General features: G+C 37.6%; 1 protein-coding gene across 1 annotated transcript in view; it reads left to right on the forward strand.

Moving 5' to 3' along the window:
• The first annotated feature begins 1,694 nt into the window (after nucleotides 1-1,694).
• LOC124159790 (vacuolar protein sorting-associated protein 13) overlaps nucleotides 1,695-15,463 on the forward strand; it is a 295,602-nt gene continuing 281,833 nt past the window's right edge. Inside the window, exons 1-2 of the mRNA XM_046535708.1 lie at nucleotides 1,695-2,208; nucleotides 2,456-2,542. Of these exons, the coding sequence (XP_046391664.1) occupies nucleotides 2,109-2,208; nucleotides 2,456-2,542 (187 nt within the window). The 5' untranslated portion in view covers nucleotides 1,695-2,108. The remainder of the gene's footprint in view (nucleotides 2,209-2,455; nucleotides 2,543-15,463) is intronic.

Below are 15,463 nucleotides of genomic sequence, written 5' to 3' on the forward strand. Positions count from 1 at the left end.
AAAATTAAGAAATATTCTTTGCCCTTACCACAAGCAATTGCTGCGACTGAACTCGTTTTTTCTACTGTAAATAAGTGTGTGCATCAGAAAAGCAATTCAATGTGTGAAATATAACTAAACAAATTCGTGTGAAAAATTTCACGACCTTTTCCGCAAAAGAAATGAAGAAAAAAATCACTCAAATATAAGAAATATGCCAAAGAAAAAATTATACGAAACTTAATTTTTAATGCATCATATTTGCTATTCTTTTTGCCACCCTGATGACCTTGACGATGACCTAACTGGGTCAACGGTTGAATTTTCGTAAATGAAAGTGTTATTTTCGGGTTTCTCGGGTCCGAAAACCTGAGAATTGACATCTTGGTCAATGAAATGTAGACTTTTTCTATCTCGATTTTTTTAGATTAAAACCACATAAGGCAAATTAAAATTTTTGGTTTGGACCCACATTGTGAGGTCAAAAGGTCAAAATTGTAAAATTTTGCTTACAGTCAACAAAACTTAGGACCTTTCCCCATAAGTGTGCCAATTTTCATGAATATTGCTCGATGCAAAGTTACTAAAATTACGGGTTAAAAATGACACACGACCGTTGGGACAGTGTTAATATTCATTTTCTAGGAATGTCACCGTTAGGTTAATCTACTAGTAATAAGTAATATTTCTAAAATAATTTTGCCTTTTTATGGACCCCTCCCTTCATCCTTTGTGAGATATCGTGGGATTTTGCCTTCTTTCTAATCTCCCGTAGGATTTTTCAAAATACGTATTTTCAGTGTAAATACGTTAATCTAGGCTTCATTGTGTTGGGTTTATAAATAAAACGATTTGTTTAATTATTTTTATTGAGGATTACCGAGATCGCAATAAACTGGTTTTTGCGGAAAAAATTACGTGATACTTGCCAGGACCCTTTCTTTTTACCTAGAGGGGGTGAAGCCATGGTCTAGGGGGAGGAAAGCCATGGTCTAGGGGGGGAAGCCATGATCTAGGAGGGGGGGCAAGCCAAGTTGTGACATTTTAGCATGGAAAAGATGAATGAAACCAACATTATAAGAAAATTATAACAGCGCTTTATTAGTTTATGAGATTATTTCCTTGAAAAAATAGTTTTATTTCAGTTACTTATCTTATACTAATACATATCATTTTTCGTTGGTTTGAAGAAAATTTGTTGAATACTTTCGTTTCAATTCAGTACTGATTTTGCTTAAAGACTTATGCGATTTTTGCTTCTAGGGGGACAGCTGCTCCCCCTGCTCTTCGCTGGGTACGCCCATGTTTACATATGACATTCTTAATCAATTTATTTAATGCGATCGCTTCTAGCTTTATCTTGATTTATTTAGCTTTTGCGCACAATCAAGGCTATAAAATGCCTTAGTTCATCGTAAAAATATATTTATTAAGTGTATAATCATTTTGCGTGCCCAATATTGTCACTTTTCAGCGACTTTGCAGCGGATGAGCGTTAAAATATCTCAAGCGCGCATACAGAATATCGTCTGCGGTCCCAACCGTGACGTCACGCTCCCTCATCCCACTCACTTCCCCGCCGTGCGATGTTGGCCACAGCGTTCCGCCCGAACGGCAGGTCTACTTACTTAAATGGTCTAAGTAGTCAACATCATCTGCGCCACTGTTGACATAGCGGATGAATTTAGAAATGAAATAATAAAGTAAAAGACAAGTTGCGTGTGATGTTGTATGCTAGTCTTCTGCTTTGATTTTCGGAGCTAAGGCGAACGATAAGAAGTCTTATCTAATAGACATGATTTTTTTAATCGATGACCACAATTGAGTCACGAGCAATTTTAGAAATTGGGTGTGGTACTTGCACGTGAATCGATTATGGCGATATATCGCTCTGTGTAGCGACGTTTTCAAGTCCTGATTTCTCTGACGTTGAATTGTTATGTTGTGTTTTCCCTTGGAATCGCTTTCATGTGGTAGCATTTTTAGGTATCCCCATGTTTCCATGGCATAAGATAGCCGTCTCTCATCTACTTAAATGGATATGAGTAATCGGCTACGAATTACGTCATTTATATCCTTCGAAAATTTTCCCGGGTCGCCTTATTAACTGATTGCCTTTAAATTCTACAATGGTTTTTGAGTCAATCGTAGCGGACTTACTGAATAGGTTCTTAGGTGATTATGTTGAAAATTTGGATAGGTCTCAGCTCAAAATAGGAATATGGGGAGGTAAGTGCGGCAACCGCAACATTTTCGGAATCCATGTGGATAAAGTGTTGGTATATCCTCAATAATCAATTTGTAAAAAAATTAAATTACGAAGTTAATAGGGAAAATAATTTTTATTAAGTATTAAGTGAGTTTGTTTTTCTGTGGACATAGTGTAAATTATCGGTGAATCTCTGTTTTTGTGGACCTTTTTAAGTTGCACTTATGTGGACGATATTAATGCTAAACATTTGTCATTTTTGCCTAGGTGATGTAGTCTTAAAGGATCTGATTTTGAAACAAAATGCTCTGGATCAGTTCGATCTGCCCGTTAAAACCATCGGTGGAAGATTGGGTGAGTGTTTTGCCTATTCCTTTTTCTAGATTTAAATTAACTTCCATTGGAGACTTAACTGGCTTACAGCTTTACATGCCAAACTTGGAAAAAAATTTCCCTGCTTATTTAGAACGATTGAGTTTTATTGAGCTAGTTTCTTTGTTTCTAACAACTTTCATTCCTAAACATTGTTTTAATTCACTCAATTCTTTCATCTTAAAGCTTTGACCAATTTGTCCCTTTAATTGTCTTGTCTCCGACTTTTTTGGAAAAAATGAAAAAATCATAAACATGAAGATCTATTACAATAAAATTACCATTGTGTTTTTTTAACTTACTGACAAGGATTATATTTTGAGCTCACAAAATTAAGATTTGTCAAATAAGAATGAGTTATAATATTCCATGACCATGCAACTTGTTTTAGACCATAAATAGCTTTATTTAGTCTACATACGATATTTTCATATCCTGGCACATCAAATCCCTTTGGTTGCTCCATGTGTCTACAGTTACTATTTTGGCTCGCCATTTAAAAAGGCTCTAGTAATATCTACATGATCCATTTCTAATTCTAATTGAGCAGCCAACCTGCAAATAGGATATGCACTGAAGACAAACGAATAACAGGGCAAAAGTATCTATAAAATCTTCAACATATTTTTGGGAAAAAAACCCATGTTCAATGGTATCAGGTTCAACTATGTGGAAGTTGACATTTGAAGATGAAAAGAAGACTTCGTGACTTCCACTGGTTTATTTCCGCGGTACGACATGTTTTGATCCATAGAGGTCATAATTCATAGAGGATTATGACCTCTATGGATCAAAACATGTCGTACCGAGGAAATAAACCAGTGGAAGTCAACGAAGTCTTCTTTTCATTTTCGAAAAAAACAATGGCTACCAGTCTTACTTTGTAGTGAGTAGAACCATTTGCACTCACTTTTCTTTTAAATACCCATTTACACTGAACAATATTTTTATTATTTGGACAGTCATCCAACTCCCAAGTTTCTTTACAAGTTAGGTCTTCTATTTCTTCATTCGTGGCCTGTTTCCATATGTGTATTTTTATCAGTTCGGCCTAAAGCATCATTCATATTTTGTAGATCCTGTTAATTAATTACAAGAACATTTTGAGCACTATCCTGAATTAAGGAGGAAAAATTGGCATGCTCACATTCATCATATCTTAATTGTTTTCTTTGCCTGGTAGGGAAATGTATCACCTATTAGTACTGACTATAGGAATTTCATACATAAATCTTTGACTTGACCCTCATCACCACTCTTTTGACTGTTATCAGATTCATTAAAAATTTCCACTGCACCTTTAATACTATTCACAGGGACCAAACTTTGATGGTGAACTTCTGTGACCATCTCAATTTCAGAAATAATGTCTTTTTCTTTGGTACTTCATTTTTGGCTACAGATTTAATAATAACAGCATCTCGAGTAAAGGCTAGTGATTTTGAATTATCTGCAAGAACGCAACGATACCCCTTAGTATTTTCTCCGTATCCTACAAATATGCATTCAACAGATTTTTTATCTAGTTTTTTATACTTTCATCAAGAATATATGAACTTGTGCCTTACTTCTAAAAATTTGCAAATGTGACTCATCTACTTTTTCACCGGACTATATTTCCTCAGGTACTGCATTTTGTACAGCAGCAGTTGAACACTTATTTTTTATATAAATAGAAATATTCATAGCTTCCACCCAAAACTCTTTTGGTAATCCTGAATCAAATAGTAAGCATCTAACACGTTAAATTAGAATATGATTAGTGCGTTCCGCCACTGCATTTTGTTGGGGTGTGTGGGGAATGATTTTTTGATGGACAATGCCATGATTTATCAGAAAATTTTAAAACTGATTACTAGTTAATTCACTGCAATTATCAGTCCTTTATTAAGAGTTACTGGTATAGTTTTCAACCATTGCCTTATACTGCAAAAACTTAGAGGCTTCACTTTTTTATTTAAACATACATATAACAAAAAATTTGCGACCAAGGTCATCCACAAATTTCAGAAAATAACTAGCACCAGACCAAGATTGTTTTTCCATTGGTCCCATTATATCAGCATGAACGAGCTCTACAAGCTGTTTAGCTGTTTTTGCCCTAAACTTAGGAAACTTAGTAACCGTCTGTTTACCTTGATGATGCAAGGGTCTGAGCATTCCTTACCAAAAGCAATCCCTTTTACAAGACCTCCCTGAAGTAAGCATAAATCTTTTCGAATTAAGTGACCTAAACATTTATGCTATAGAATATGATTGGTTGCATTCACCACCATGGCCCTCACTTATCCTGGATATATTGATCAGCAAAGGCCTCATACAAGAGTTCCAGACAGTCTAGGTGCAACATCTATGGAAATAAGACTTTCATCATACACTTTACAATCATATTTATAAAACTCACAACATTACCGTTTTCAGCAATTTTTGAAACAGATAGGAAGTTTGAAGTTAACAAAGATACATAATTAATAAATCTCTAACCATTATGGGAACATTTTCTTTGAGCAATTAAAGTTAACATTAATATTACCAATGCCATCAGAAGTAATGTTATTATTATCAGCAACAATAACATCTTGATAGCAATTTTTATGAAAATCAAACATCATACTTCTGTTCCGAGACATATGATTGGTAGTACCGGAGTCAAAAACCCAAGAATCTTTTGATGAAGAAGTCAAAACCATTGTGGTTAAAAAAGTAGAATTTTTAGAAACACGCAAAGAATCAGCACTTTTACTAGCATTTCCGGAAGCAATTTATTTTTACTGGAAACTAGAAATTATTTATTAGCATGTGCCAATAAATAATTTCCAGTGAAAATTACCAAGGTTGTGTATTTTTCATTTCAACATTTTTTCCCCCTATCTATTCTTTTTTTGGCAGAAATATTTCCTGCACTGTTGAACAGGCATTAAATAATAACAGTAGTGGTTGATGTTGATTTTGAAGGGCTACGCAAAATATGCTTGGAGCACAATTTAAATGCTGCATAGATAGTTAGTATAGCAGTTGGATAAATAGTGAAACTCCCCCAACTTCTGGCGACATCATCTGTTAAATTTTTGTAACTTGTGTGTCCGTTCAAAATATATTCTTTAGAGATTGGTCGAATAGCAGATCTCTCGAACTTAATTATCGAATTTGAATAGTAAATCATAGCTTGAATTTTTGAAAATCTCAGTTTTCGAATGTGTACCTCGAATACTAGAATTGCCCAAATTTAATGTAATCATTTGCATCAATAACATCGTCAAAAACGGTAATTAAAAATACCATCATTAAAACGAAGAATCATTAAAAACTGGAGATGGGTCAAATAGCAGATTTCTCGAACTCGATATCGAATTCGAATAGTAAATCATAGCTTGAATACTAGCGTCTAATAATGGCGGTATTACTTTCGGCAAATGATATTATACTTTTAGTAGATTGAAATATTAGTAATGTGCAGGTAATTCAAAAACAAATGAGACCAAACACGGTGTATTTCTAAGGTTATTCTAGTATTATAAGGAAGGAAATATGTAGTTGGAAAAATGCAATGGACACTTAGATTTCTGCCTCCACCCATAGTACACCCATGCCTTGCCTAGCACAATGTCGATATAGCGCAAATTCATTCCTCAGGGAAACATCCCAACACTGTGTAGCCTAATCAAATGCCTTTAACGCTCTCATGATAAAATGTGAACTTGCGCTAAGTAAACATGAAATTTCTATCATTTTACGCGTATTAATAGTTTTGCTTGCCTCAAATCTTCTTTTTTTTATATATTAACCAAAATCCATTGTTGCCCAATGGCCAAAAGCATTACTTGTCATGCGGTCCAGATAGCTGACCTACCGAAGTAATTTATCTCGCTTCCTTAACAGAATGACATTAGTGAATTTAGGTCATTAATTAAACGTGGGGCTACTCAAAATGAGATTTTTGAAAGCAATACGGTTTGAGACGTAATTTTTGCCATCATAAGTTATTGGGCAAATTGACCTCAACGTAGAGGGTTTACATTAAAGCCTTCAAGGTCATCAGTATTAACGGGGGAGAAATGGAGCAGTGCCAGAGTTCCGTATGAATAGTATCAACATGTAGAAGGGTCCTCTAGAGAGTCTCAAACACAATGGTGAAACTTTTTAATTTCTCACCTTGAAACACAATTACAGTTGAAACGAAATTAGAACACTTTTAATAGTTATCCCGGCGAACACATCTGGAGCGCCGACGCGCACACCCGCACGCCACTCTTTTTCCAACCATACGCTCCTATTCTCTCTCCTTTGCCATCAACAACAATTGATCCATTTTATTTTTGCTGTTAATTATAGCCTACTTCATTGTCTTTCCCCCATCAATTGTCACATTAACATTCAATCCAAAATAACTCAAAATTAATTGTTACAATGGCTTCACTCCCTCCCAGCATCGTAGGCTCTCTGCATCTCAGGAATAGAGTGCAGCAGTTGCCCAGCAGTAGGTGATTTTGATAGAGCCATACGGAGTAAAAATCAAGTGAACAATGACAAAGAATAGGATTACAGGTAGTAAAATCAAGAAGCTATCAAGAAAAAGCATAAACCTAGAAGGGAAATTTAAAGTGATCAATTGCTGTGAAAATGGAGGGCGTCAAAGCGATATTATGCGTTTATGTGTTTAAACTAGATATGGGTTAAATGACAGATTTCTCAAACTCTAATATTAAGTCATAGCTGAAATATTCGAATATCTCAAATTCAGAATACATCAAATACTAGAATTGTGCCAAGCATACTAAGTGTTCATTTTCAGATTTACCCCCCTCCCCCCCACCCCCATCATTTTCGGTTCCCCACGTTGAACGATATCTACTCACCACTCTTTTCTGCGAATTTGATGTGGTTCTTCAACTTGCCTAAAACGGCACTGCATACACTAAGCGACTAGAGTAATCTACGTTGTTTCCGAGTCTACTACCAACGATGTGCGTGCGACAGTGAAATGCAAAGTATTCAAGGTATTCGAGATCGTACTTTTAGCATTAGTATTCGAGTATATGGGCATACTATTCGCACATCTCTAATATTCTGTTTTCTTTGATGTAGCTTTAATTGACAACTTGTTCTGATACTTCACTGTCACAGTTTTTATAACCTCAACAATAAACTGCTCAAAAGGTCGGTACAGTGACACTATGGATAAACTGGGCGGCCATGAGTTACGCAAAATTGTAACGCAGTGTGTCATTCTGCAGGATAACCACACTTGCTGATGCCTTGAATAGGTTTATCAACTTACGAACAAGCTCTCGGAACACATCTTGCTCCTTTGTCGAAGAATTACTGTATGTGTACATAAATCAATCGTAAGACTACCAAGATGAAATGATTTTCTACCGGCCGCTGTTCACGGCACGACACACGGCATTGCAGAGAGCTGTCTCATCTGAAAGCTGCCTGAATTTCACGTGAACGGCGGCCGGGAAAAAGTTGTATCGTCTGAAAGCGGCCTCAATGTAGCATTGAGTGTATTTCACGCCGTAGACATAGCATCGCCGGGCTGGATGGAAATGGGTGCTGTGCTGTCAATGGTGCAAATAGACTCGTTTGGCATAGAGACCTACAGTATGTAGAAAGAACGGCGCTGTGCCGTGGAGGGCGGCAGGCAAAAAGTCAGCTCGTTTGAAAGCGGCCACGGCTACAGAAATGTTATAATGTTGGCAAGAACGACAGACTGACAAATCCTTAAATGCACATGTTAGCGAGCAACTCTCAAAAGAAAAAAACGTGGACGCCATGCAATTGGAAAGTAATACATGCATTTTTTAATCTTTTTTTCACTTTTTGGCTTCGAATACATTGCAAACCATTTCGGCTTTGGGCACCGAATTCAAATTCTCGCCACCGCACTGAGCCCGTTCCAAAGAACCAACTTTATGCGAATGGTTCTCGATACCAGTTCCATAGCAGGGGTGCCGACTTACAAAAAATATTGGGGGGCCCAAGCCGAGGACCTTGCCCCGGTAAATTTTATAAGTAGTGAATTTTAAGTTTTTTAAGCATTTAAGAAGAGTCATATGATCAACATTAGAACCCTGATCACTCGAATCTCGATATCTGTACACTCCGGGGAAAATTGACTTGCCTGACACATTTTTTCCTCACATCTGTAACGAATTTTTGGGGGGGCTCGGGCCCCCTCAGGCCCCATGGAGTCGGCGCCACTGTTCCATAGCCAAGAACCAGCAGTACCTAGAACCGGGAACCCGTACTGATCCATCTCTAGTAACATCATAAAAGATTAACACTCAGTAAAGAAAAACTTCCACATGCTGTGCTCTGGGCCCTACCTGTTAAATAATATAGTTCACGCAGGTGGAATAAGTTTGTTTGACAGATTAGTCCAACTACAATATTAGGAGTGAGAAAAGACAGATAATTGATGATACTACTCGTTATGTGATGTAAACAAAGAAAAAGAATGAAGAAAATAAAGACAATTGAAGTTGTTAGATTATAAATTCAACATGAATACATATTACCATTCCAAAATGATTATGTATACCTTTCTTGGAGCCAATATCTGTGATACACCTTGTATAAATTACCTTACCTACACATTGACTCGCCTTGAACAAGGCAAAGGTACACATGGAAAAGTCAAGGGGATTTGGGGAGGTATCAGATAGACACCATCATGATAAGGCAGAGGTTTAGGGGGCTTCAGGCTCTAGTGGATGTATTAGGCGAGCATTGCAAGGAGTATGGAATGAGGATTAATCACAAGATGACCAAAGTGATGGAGTTTTGTTAAGTATCGCGAGCTAGGAATGTAAGACTTAAGGTAAAGGTGGCTGGTGAAAAACTTGAGCCAGTAGATCAACTCAGCTATTTGGGCAGCACATCAGTGGAAAACGGATACAGCAGTATGGACGTCAGGAAGAGAATTGCATTTGCAAAGGTGGCGTTCATGAACAGGAAGGAGCTTCTGAGAGGATCGTTACGAAAGACTTAAAGAAAAGGTTAGTGAAGAGTCTGATCTGGAGTGTAGAGCTTGACGGTGCAGAAACATAGACACTAAGGAAAGAGGATGAGAGAAGACTGGAGGCTTTCCAGTTGTGGGTGGGCAGAAGAATGAAGAAGGTAAACTGGACAGAGAGGAGAAGGAACTTTGAAGTGTTGGGCATGGTGGGTGAAGAAGGGTAGCTTCTAGATGGGAATTGGAGGAGACAAAGTATGGATGAAGGGAGTACCTAGTGGGCAGGGGATATTAAAAATGGTGACGGAGGGTAGAATGTTGGGTAATGAGGGAGAGGAAGGAATAGAATAGGAATTTTAGGTAAAATGAAAGGGATTAGGCCTTATATTGATTGAAGAGGGAAGTGTTTGAAGGAAGGGAAGGCTCCCAGAATGCTCAGGAAGCACCTTATGGAAACCTAATTGGCAGAATACTTAAATAATAATAATAAAATATTATTCTACTAAATCCTGTTCTGATTACCTATGCTCTTGGTCTTGTAAAGAGGAAATGGAGCATGCATCGAAAAACATACATTAAAATGTGTGAACAACTGCAGTCTTAAATCTTATGAAGGAACTATGAGTGGCTGCATATCACGCCAAATTGTATAGCAATCTATTACATATAATTTAAACTCACAAATTACTTGGGAATAACCTGTAGCTCATCATGCCCAGAATGATTTCAAACGCTAAGGAAGACTGCTAAGAAGTACTGGTTGAGCAAGGAAGGACAATATTTCTAAAATGAAACAAGTGAAATCTTCTCAGGTTTTCCACCATTTGAGTTGCTTGTGGGCCGACATTTCAAATGCTGCCTCTGCCATTGTCCTCAGGGCATGGCAAATTGAAAATGGTGCATTCTTATATAGCAGCCTTTTTTGCACCAATTGTTGTGAGGTTCCTTCTTCTTCTTCCCTGAGGACTTGAGCCTGGGCAGTAGGCCGGCCCTTATTTTTCAGAATTGCGAAAAGTTATGTTTTCCTGGTCTCAAAATGATCCAAATGAGGTCTATATTCACGTGTTAAAATTTGGTTACTTTAAAATAACGGCAACCCGTGCCCCAAGGGCCCTAAGTACTAAGGGCCCTCAATTGAGTTTTTTGGGGTCGAAAAAGTGCTATTCCTATGTAAAACGTAAAAGTAAAGCCTTTTAGGTCCAATTTTCTGTTTGTTTTGACCTATCTCTAAGCATTTAGGAGATATCGTCCGTCGTAATGCAATCCCCCCCAGGGCGCCACCCCGCACCGCGGCACCGCTGAGGTACGGCCTGCACCAATTACTACAGACTTCCCCTCTACACCCTCCCCTCCCTCGGCAAAGACTTTGCTCCTGATGACAAGATTTACATGCTAGTGGTGCAGTATTGAATAGGTTGTTCCTCTTGTGTCATGATTAATGTTGTTAAAGCCTATAATGTCAATTTTAACCCTTCAACGCTGTCCTATGTACTGGGTACCGACCCTCTAAACCTTGATTTTTTGCCGCCATACGGCTGCGAACCACTCTAGCAGGCTTTGTTCGAAAGTGCTCTTTATGTGCAAAATATTATAAGCTTGTGATACAATCGTGTCTATGAATTATAAAGGAATGAAGGGAATGAGCAGGGCTTACAGGGCTCCAACAGTAGATAGAAATATTCAAGGAAGACGAAACGAGGTAGTCAGTTCACGGATGTAGATCACTGTGGAGAGATAGTTCTTGTGTATAGTGCGCAAAGGATAGAAGGTGCTAAGTTTTTTAGGATGTAAGGAAAAAAGTAGTGAAATAAATACTTAATCATGAACGTGACGTTCATTTTAAGAATAGACCAACAAGGAAAGGCATGTAATCAAGACTAAATCCAGGCATTGAACTGGTTGGAAAAGAAAGTGAAGAAATACTCAGCTCAAATTTACTGAGAGTGAGATAAGTACTGTGTTTTCTCTATCACCTAATGGGTTCGAATTTGTAAGACTTAGTGCGAGAAAAAACGTGAGAAATGCGTCTCAACCAAGGTACAAAACTAGAATTCTTGTTATTGCGGTAAATAAGGCGATTGAAAAGTTAGAAAAATGACGTAAAGAATGGATGAACGTGCAACGACATAAAGAGAGCGCGAACTACGGTGGAGATGAAGAGAATCTTTCGTAACAAAACTTGATGATTTGTTTGAAATTGCAAGGAGCGGTACCATTGAATTTTTGACGCACGAGGAAAGTGCAGTTAATCTCTCGCATAAATGTGCTTGGGCTGAAGAAATTAAGTTCTTACGCAAATGAAGAGGAGAACGAAATGCAGTTATTGGTGGAATAGATTTCAATATATTCAAGAAGAAAGGAAAAGGTGTGGTTTTCCGCTCCTAACTGTGTCAGAATAATTAGAAATACAATGAAAATGTATTTTATTTTGGTTAATGTACCGAAATTCTTGGACAGAGTGAAAATAAATTGATCTCAGGGATTGGAAGTATTGTTATGGCAATTAGATTCTTTCTAAGGTAAGCACATTTCTTCAGAGGCTAGATCTTGCCAGTGTGAGCAAAGTCTTTGCCGAGGGAGGGGAGGGTGTAGAGGGGAAGTCTGTAGTAATTGGTGCAGGCCGTACCTCAGCGGTGCCGCGGTGCGGGGTGGCGCCCTGGGGGGGATTGCATTACGACGGACGATATCTCCTAAATGCTTAGAGATAGGTCAAAACAAACAGAAAATTGGACCTAAAAGGCTTTACTTTTACGTTTTACATAGGAATAGCACTTTTTCGACCCCAAAAAACTCAATTGAGGGCCCTTAGTACTTAGGGCCCTTGGGGCACGGGTTGCCGTTATTTTAAAGTAACCAAATTTTAACACGTGAATATAGACCTCATTTGGATCATTTTGAGACCAGGAAAACATAACTTTTCGCAATTCTGAAAAATAAGGGCCGGCCTACTGGGCAGCCATCAAAATGTTGGCCTCCGAGAAACTCACCAGGTGGAAAACCCATGAAGATTTCACCAGTATTACACTCAGGGAAAGAAAGAATCATATATTAAAGAAGCAAATTATGTACAGTCAAAAACATTTCGGGCACAGGGTAGAAAGACCGAATCATTGCGGATAAAGTAATGAATATGGTGTAATACTAAGCAGTTTTTGAACGACAAAACAAATTACATAAATATTTTTACATCATTTTTGAGATTACACTGGATTTAACAATGGAAAACCCATGTTTTACAATTTCTCTACTAATAAAATTTCATTAAACAGCCAGCAACATTATTATTATATATAATAATTAGTTTTTATAGCCTCAGCTCCCAAACTGGTCAACTCCTCTAGCAATGTTTCATGTGTACTTAAATATTTGCTGGTAGGAAAACACACTGTTACACAAGAAAACATGCTGATAAATGAATAAACCAACAAGGCACTATAATACCAGAATAAGCCTTGCAATAGCCATTGTAACCTAAACTTAGCATTTAAATTAAAAATAGCCAGCCTAAAACATAAAAATGCATGCCATAACCTTTTCTTGACCATTGTTTAAATTAGGTGTGCATGGTATGCAAATGGAAGACTTTTTGGGCTGGATTTCTATCCAAATCCTGAACTTCATGAGATAAATAAGTCTGCACCAATCTATTGCACACAATGAGCAACTAAATTTCATAAACTCTTTAATTGTAATCACTGTTAAATTGGAAATTCTACTTTTAAGTATTTGTTTCACCTACTACTACATGTAGTCTCACTATGGAGTTAAGGAGAATAGAAATTTTCCAATCAGCTTCTTAATTAATTGAAATGGTACTTATGACAACTGAGCTCCTGACTAGCAGCAACCTTCTTCTTAGATTCAGCTTAATTAATCATCTTAAGTTGTAGTAAAGTCATTCATAGGGGCACCGAATTTTCGCGAAACGCGAAATTTCCTAGGTTGCGCGAAATTTTGCGTTTAAGCACTTTTTCTGCGAAATTGGGGCGATATTTTCATCATTGCCCGTGAAAATACTTTTGAGTATTAAGTATTAAAAATACTTTTACTTACCGTCACTTTTAAGTTTTCTTAAAAAACCGGTATCAAGAACCGGTTGCATAAAGTCGGTGCTTTGCAACCGGCTCGGAACTGTGGCGAGGAGTTAAATTTGGCGCCCAAAGCCGAAATGGTCTGCAGCAAGGTCAGTAAAAGACTTTTTCACAGTCTTTTACTGACCTTGGTATGCAGCGTATACAAGGCCGACAAGTGAAAAAATGATTAAAAAACGCATACATTACTTTCCGATTGCACACACCACCACCATGTGTTGTGTACCACAATGTGGCCCGGCGATGCTCCGTCTACGGCGTGAAATATAGACTACGCTACATTGAGGCCGCCCTCAGACGAAACGGGTTTTCGCCAGCCTCCGTTCACGTGAAATTCAGGCGGCTTCCAGATGAGACGACTCTGCTGTGCCGTGAACGACACCTGCGGAAAATCGTTTCGTCTGAAAGTGTTCTTAAGATTGATTCATAATTACAGCAATTTGTCGACATACGAGCAACATGCGTTTCGAGAGCCTATTCGTAAGTTAATAAACCTATGCAAGGCATCGAAAAGTGTGGTTATCCTGCAGAATGCAACACCGCATTACACTTTTGCGTTAACTCATGGCCGCTCAGTTTGTCCATGTTGTCAGTGTACCGGCGTGTTGAGCAGTTTATTGTTGAGGTTTTATGAACTGTGGCAGTGAAGCATCAGAACAAGTTGTCGATTAAAGTAACAATTTAAGCTAGCAACATCACAGAATGTATGTTGATCTGACTTACAAGTTTCAACAAAAAACGTGGAGAAAGAACTATGTAATGACACATCTTGGTCAATCATGTATTCTTAACGTGTTATTTTACTTTTTACTTGGCAAATAAAATTATGGAGACGATCTTAAGTTTTTTTACAGAGCTTTCCTGCTAATTAACATCTTTCATGAAATTATTTTCATTCACTTCTTGTGGTTGTTCATTTAAATTTGCCATTAATTCAGATAATTAAAGTTCATCCTTGGAACCAAGTATCGAGAACCGATGGGGGAGAACCAGACCGGTACTGGGAACCGAAAAAATTTAAGAACCGACTCAACCGTAGTTTATAAAATTCTTTTACCCTAGTCAGCAATGCACAGTTTGGAAAAGAAAATGAATCTTCTCTTAATATCTCAAAAAATCTGTGCAACTTTTCATGTTTGAGGTCCTGAAGCAAATAGGCGAAAAGACCAATATCAAGTTGTCATTCCTTATATACAGGGACCAAGGGAGGAACATTATTACAGCTATGGGAAGATTGTTTAACTCAAGGTGTATATTTACAACTGATGTGAAGGACTTAAGCACAATTGTTGCTTATGTCCTCATATATCGTTAACAGAAACTCAAGAATTTCTTGGCTATTCTGCTTTGAACAATTCTGTTAGATCAGTTCGGGGAGAAGGAAAAGAATTTTCAGTACTTCCACTAATTTTTGACCTTTAAAATGATTTTCCCCATTTTGTAGAAAATTGTGTGAAAACCCTGTGGATACCTGTGGCAAGTGTAGATGCAGAAAGAGGTTTTTCCATGTGTGGAAATATAAATAAAAGAACCACTGAACTTCCAAAAAATGTATAATCAAAGACAAGTTTGACTGATGAATCGCAATTCCAGTGAAAGGAGGATTCAGCCAATTTTAAATTCCATAGTGTGCATAATTTCAAATGGCATATTCCAAAAAACAATTTATAGATAGAAGCAACCTATCAGTGGATAAATACAGTAAAACCCCTAAGTAGTGAACCTCTTTACATCGTAAACCTCCATACTTCATACCACCCCTATGGTCCCGTCTGATTTACATGTAAATTTATAGCCAAACCTCTTTATAGTGACCCTCTTTATATTGTAAAACCTCCACTTATCATACCAAGG

The sequence above is a fragment of the Ischnura elegans genome, chromosome 1 (assembly GCF_921293095.1).
Source record: "Ischnura elegans chromosome 1, ioIscEleg1.1, whole genome shotgun sequence".
Taxonomy (NCBI): domain Eukaryota; kingdom Metazoa; phylum Arthropoda; class Insecta; order Odonata; family Coenagrionidae; genus Ischnura; species Ischnura elegans.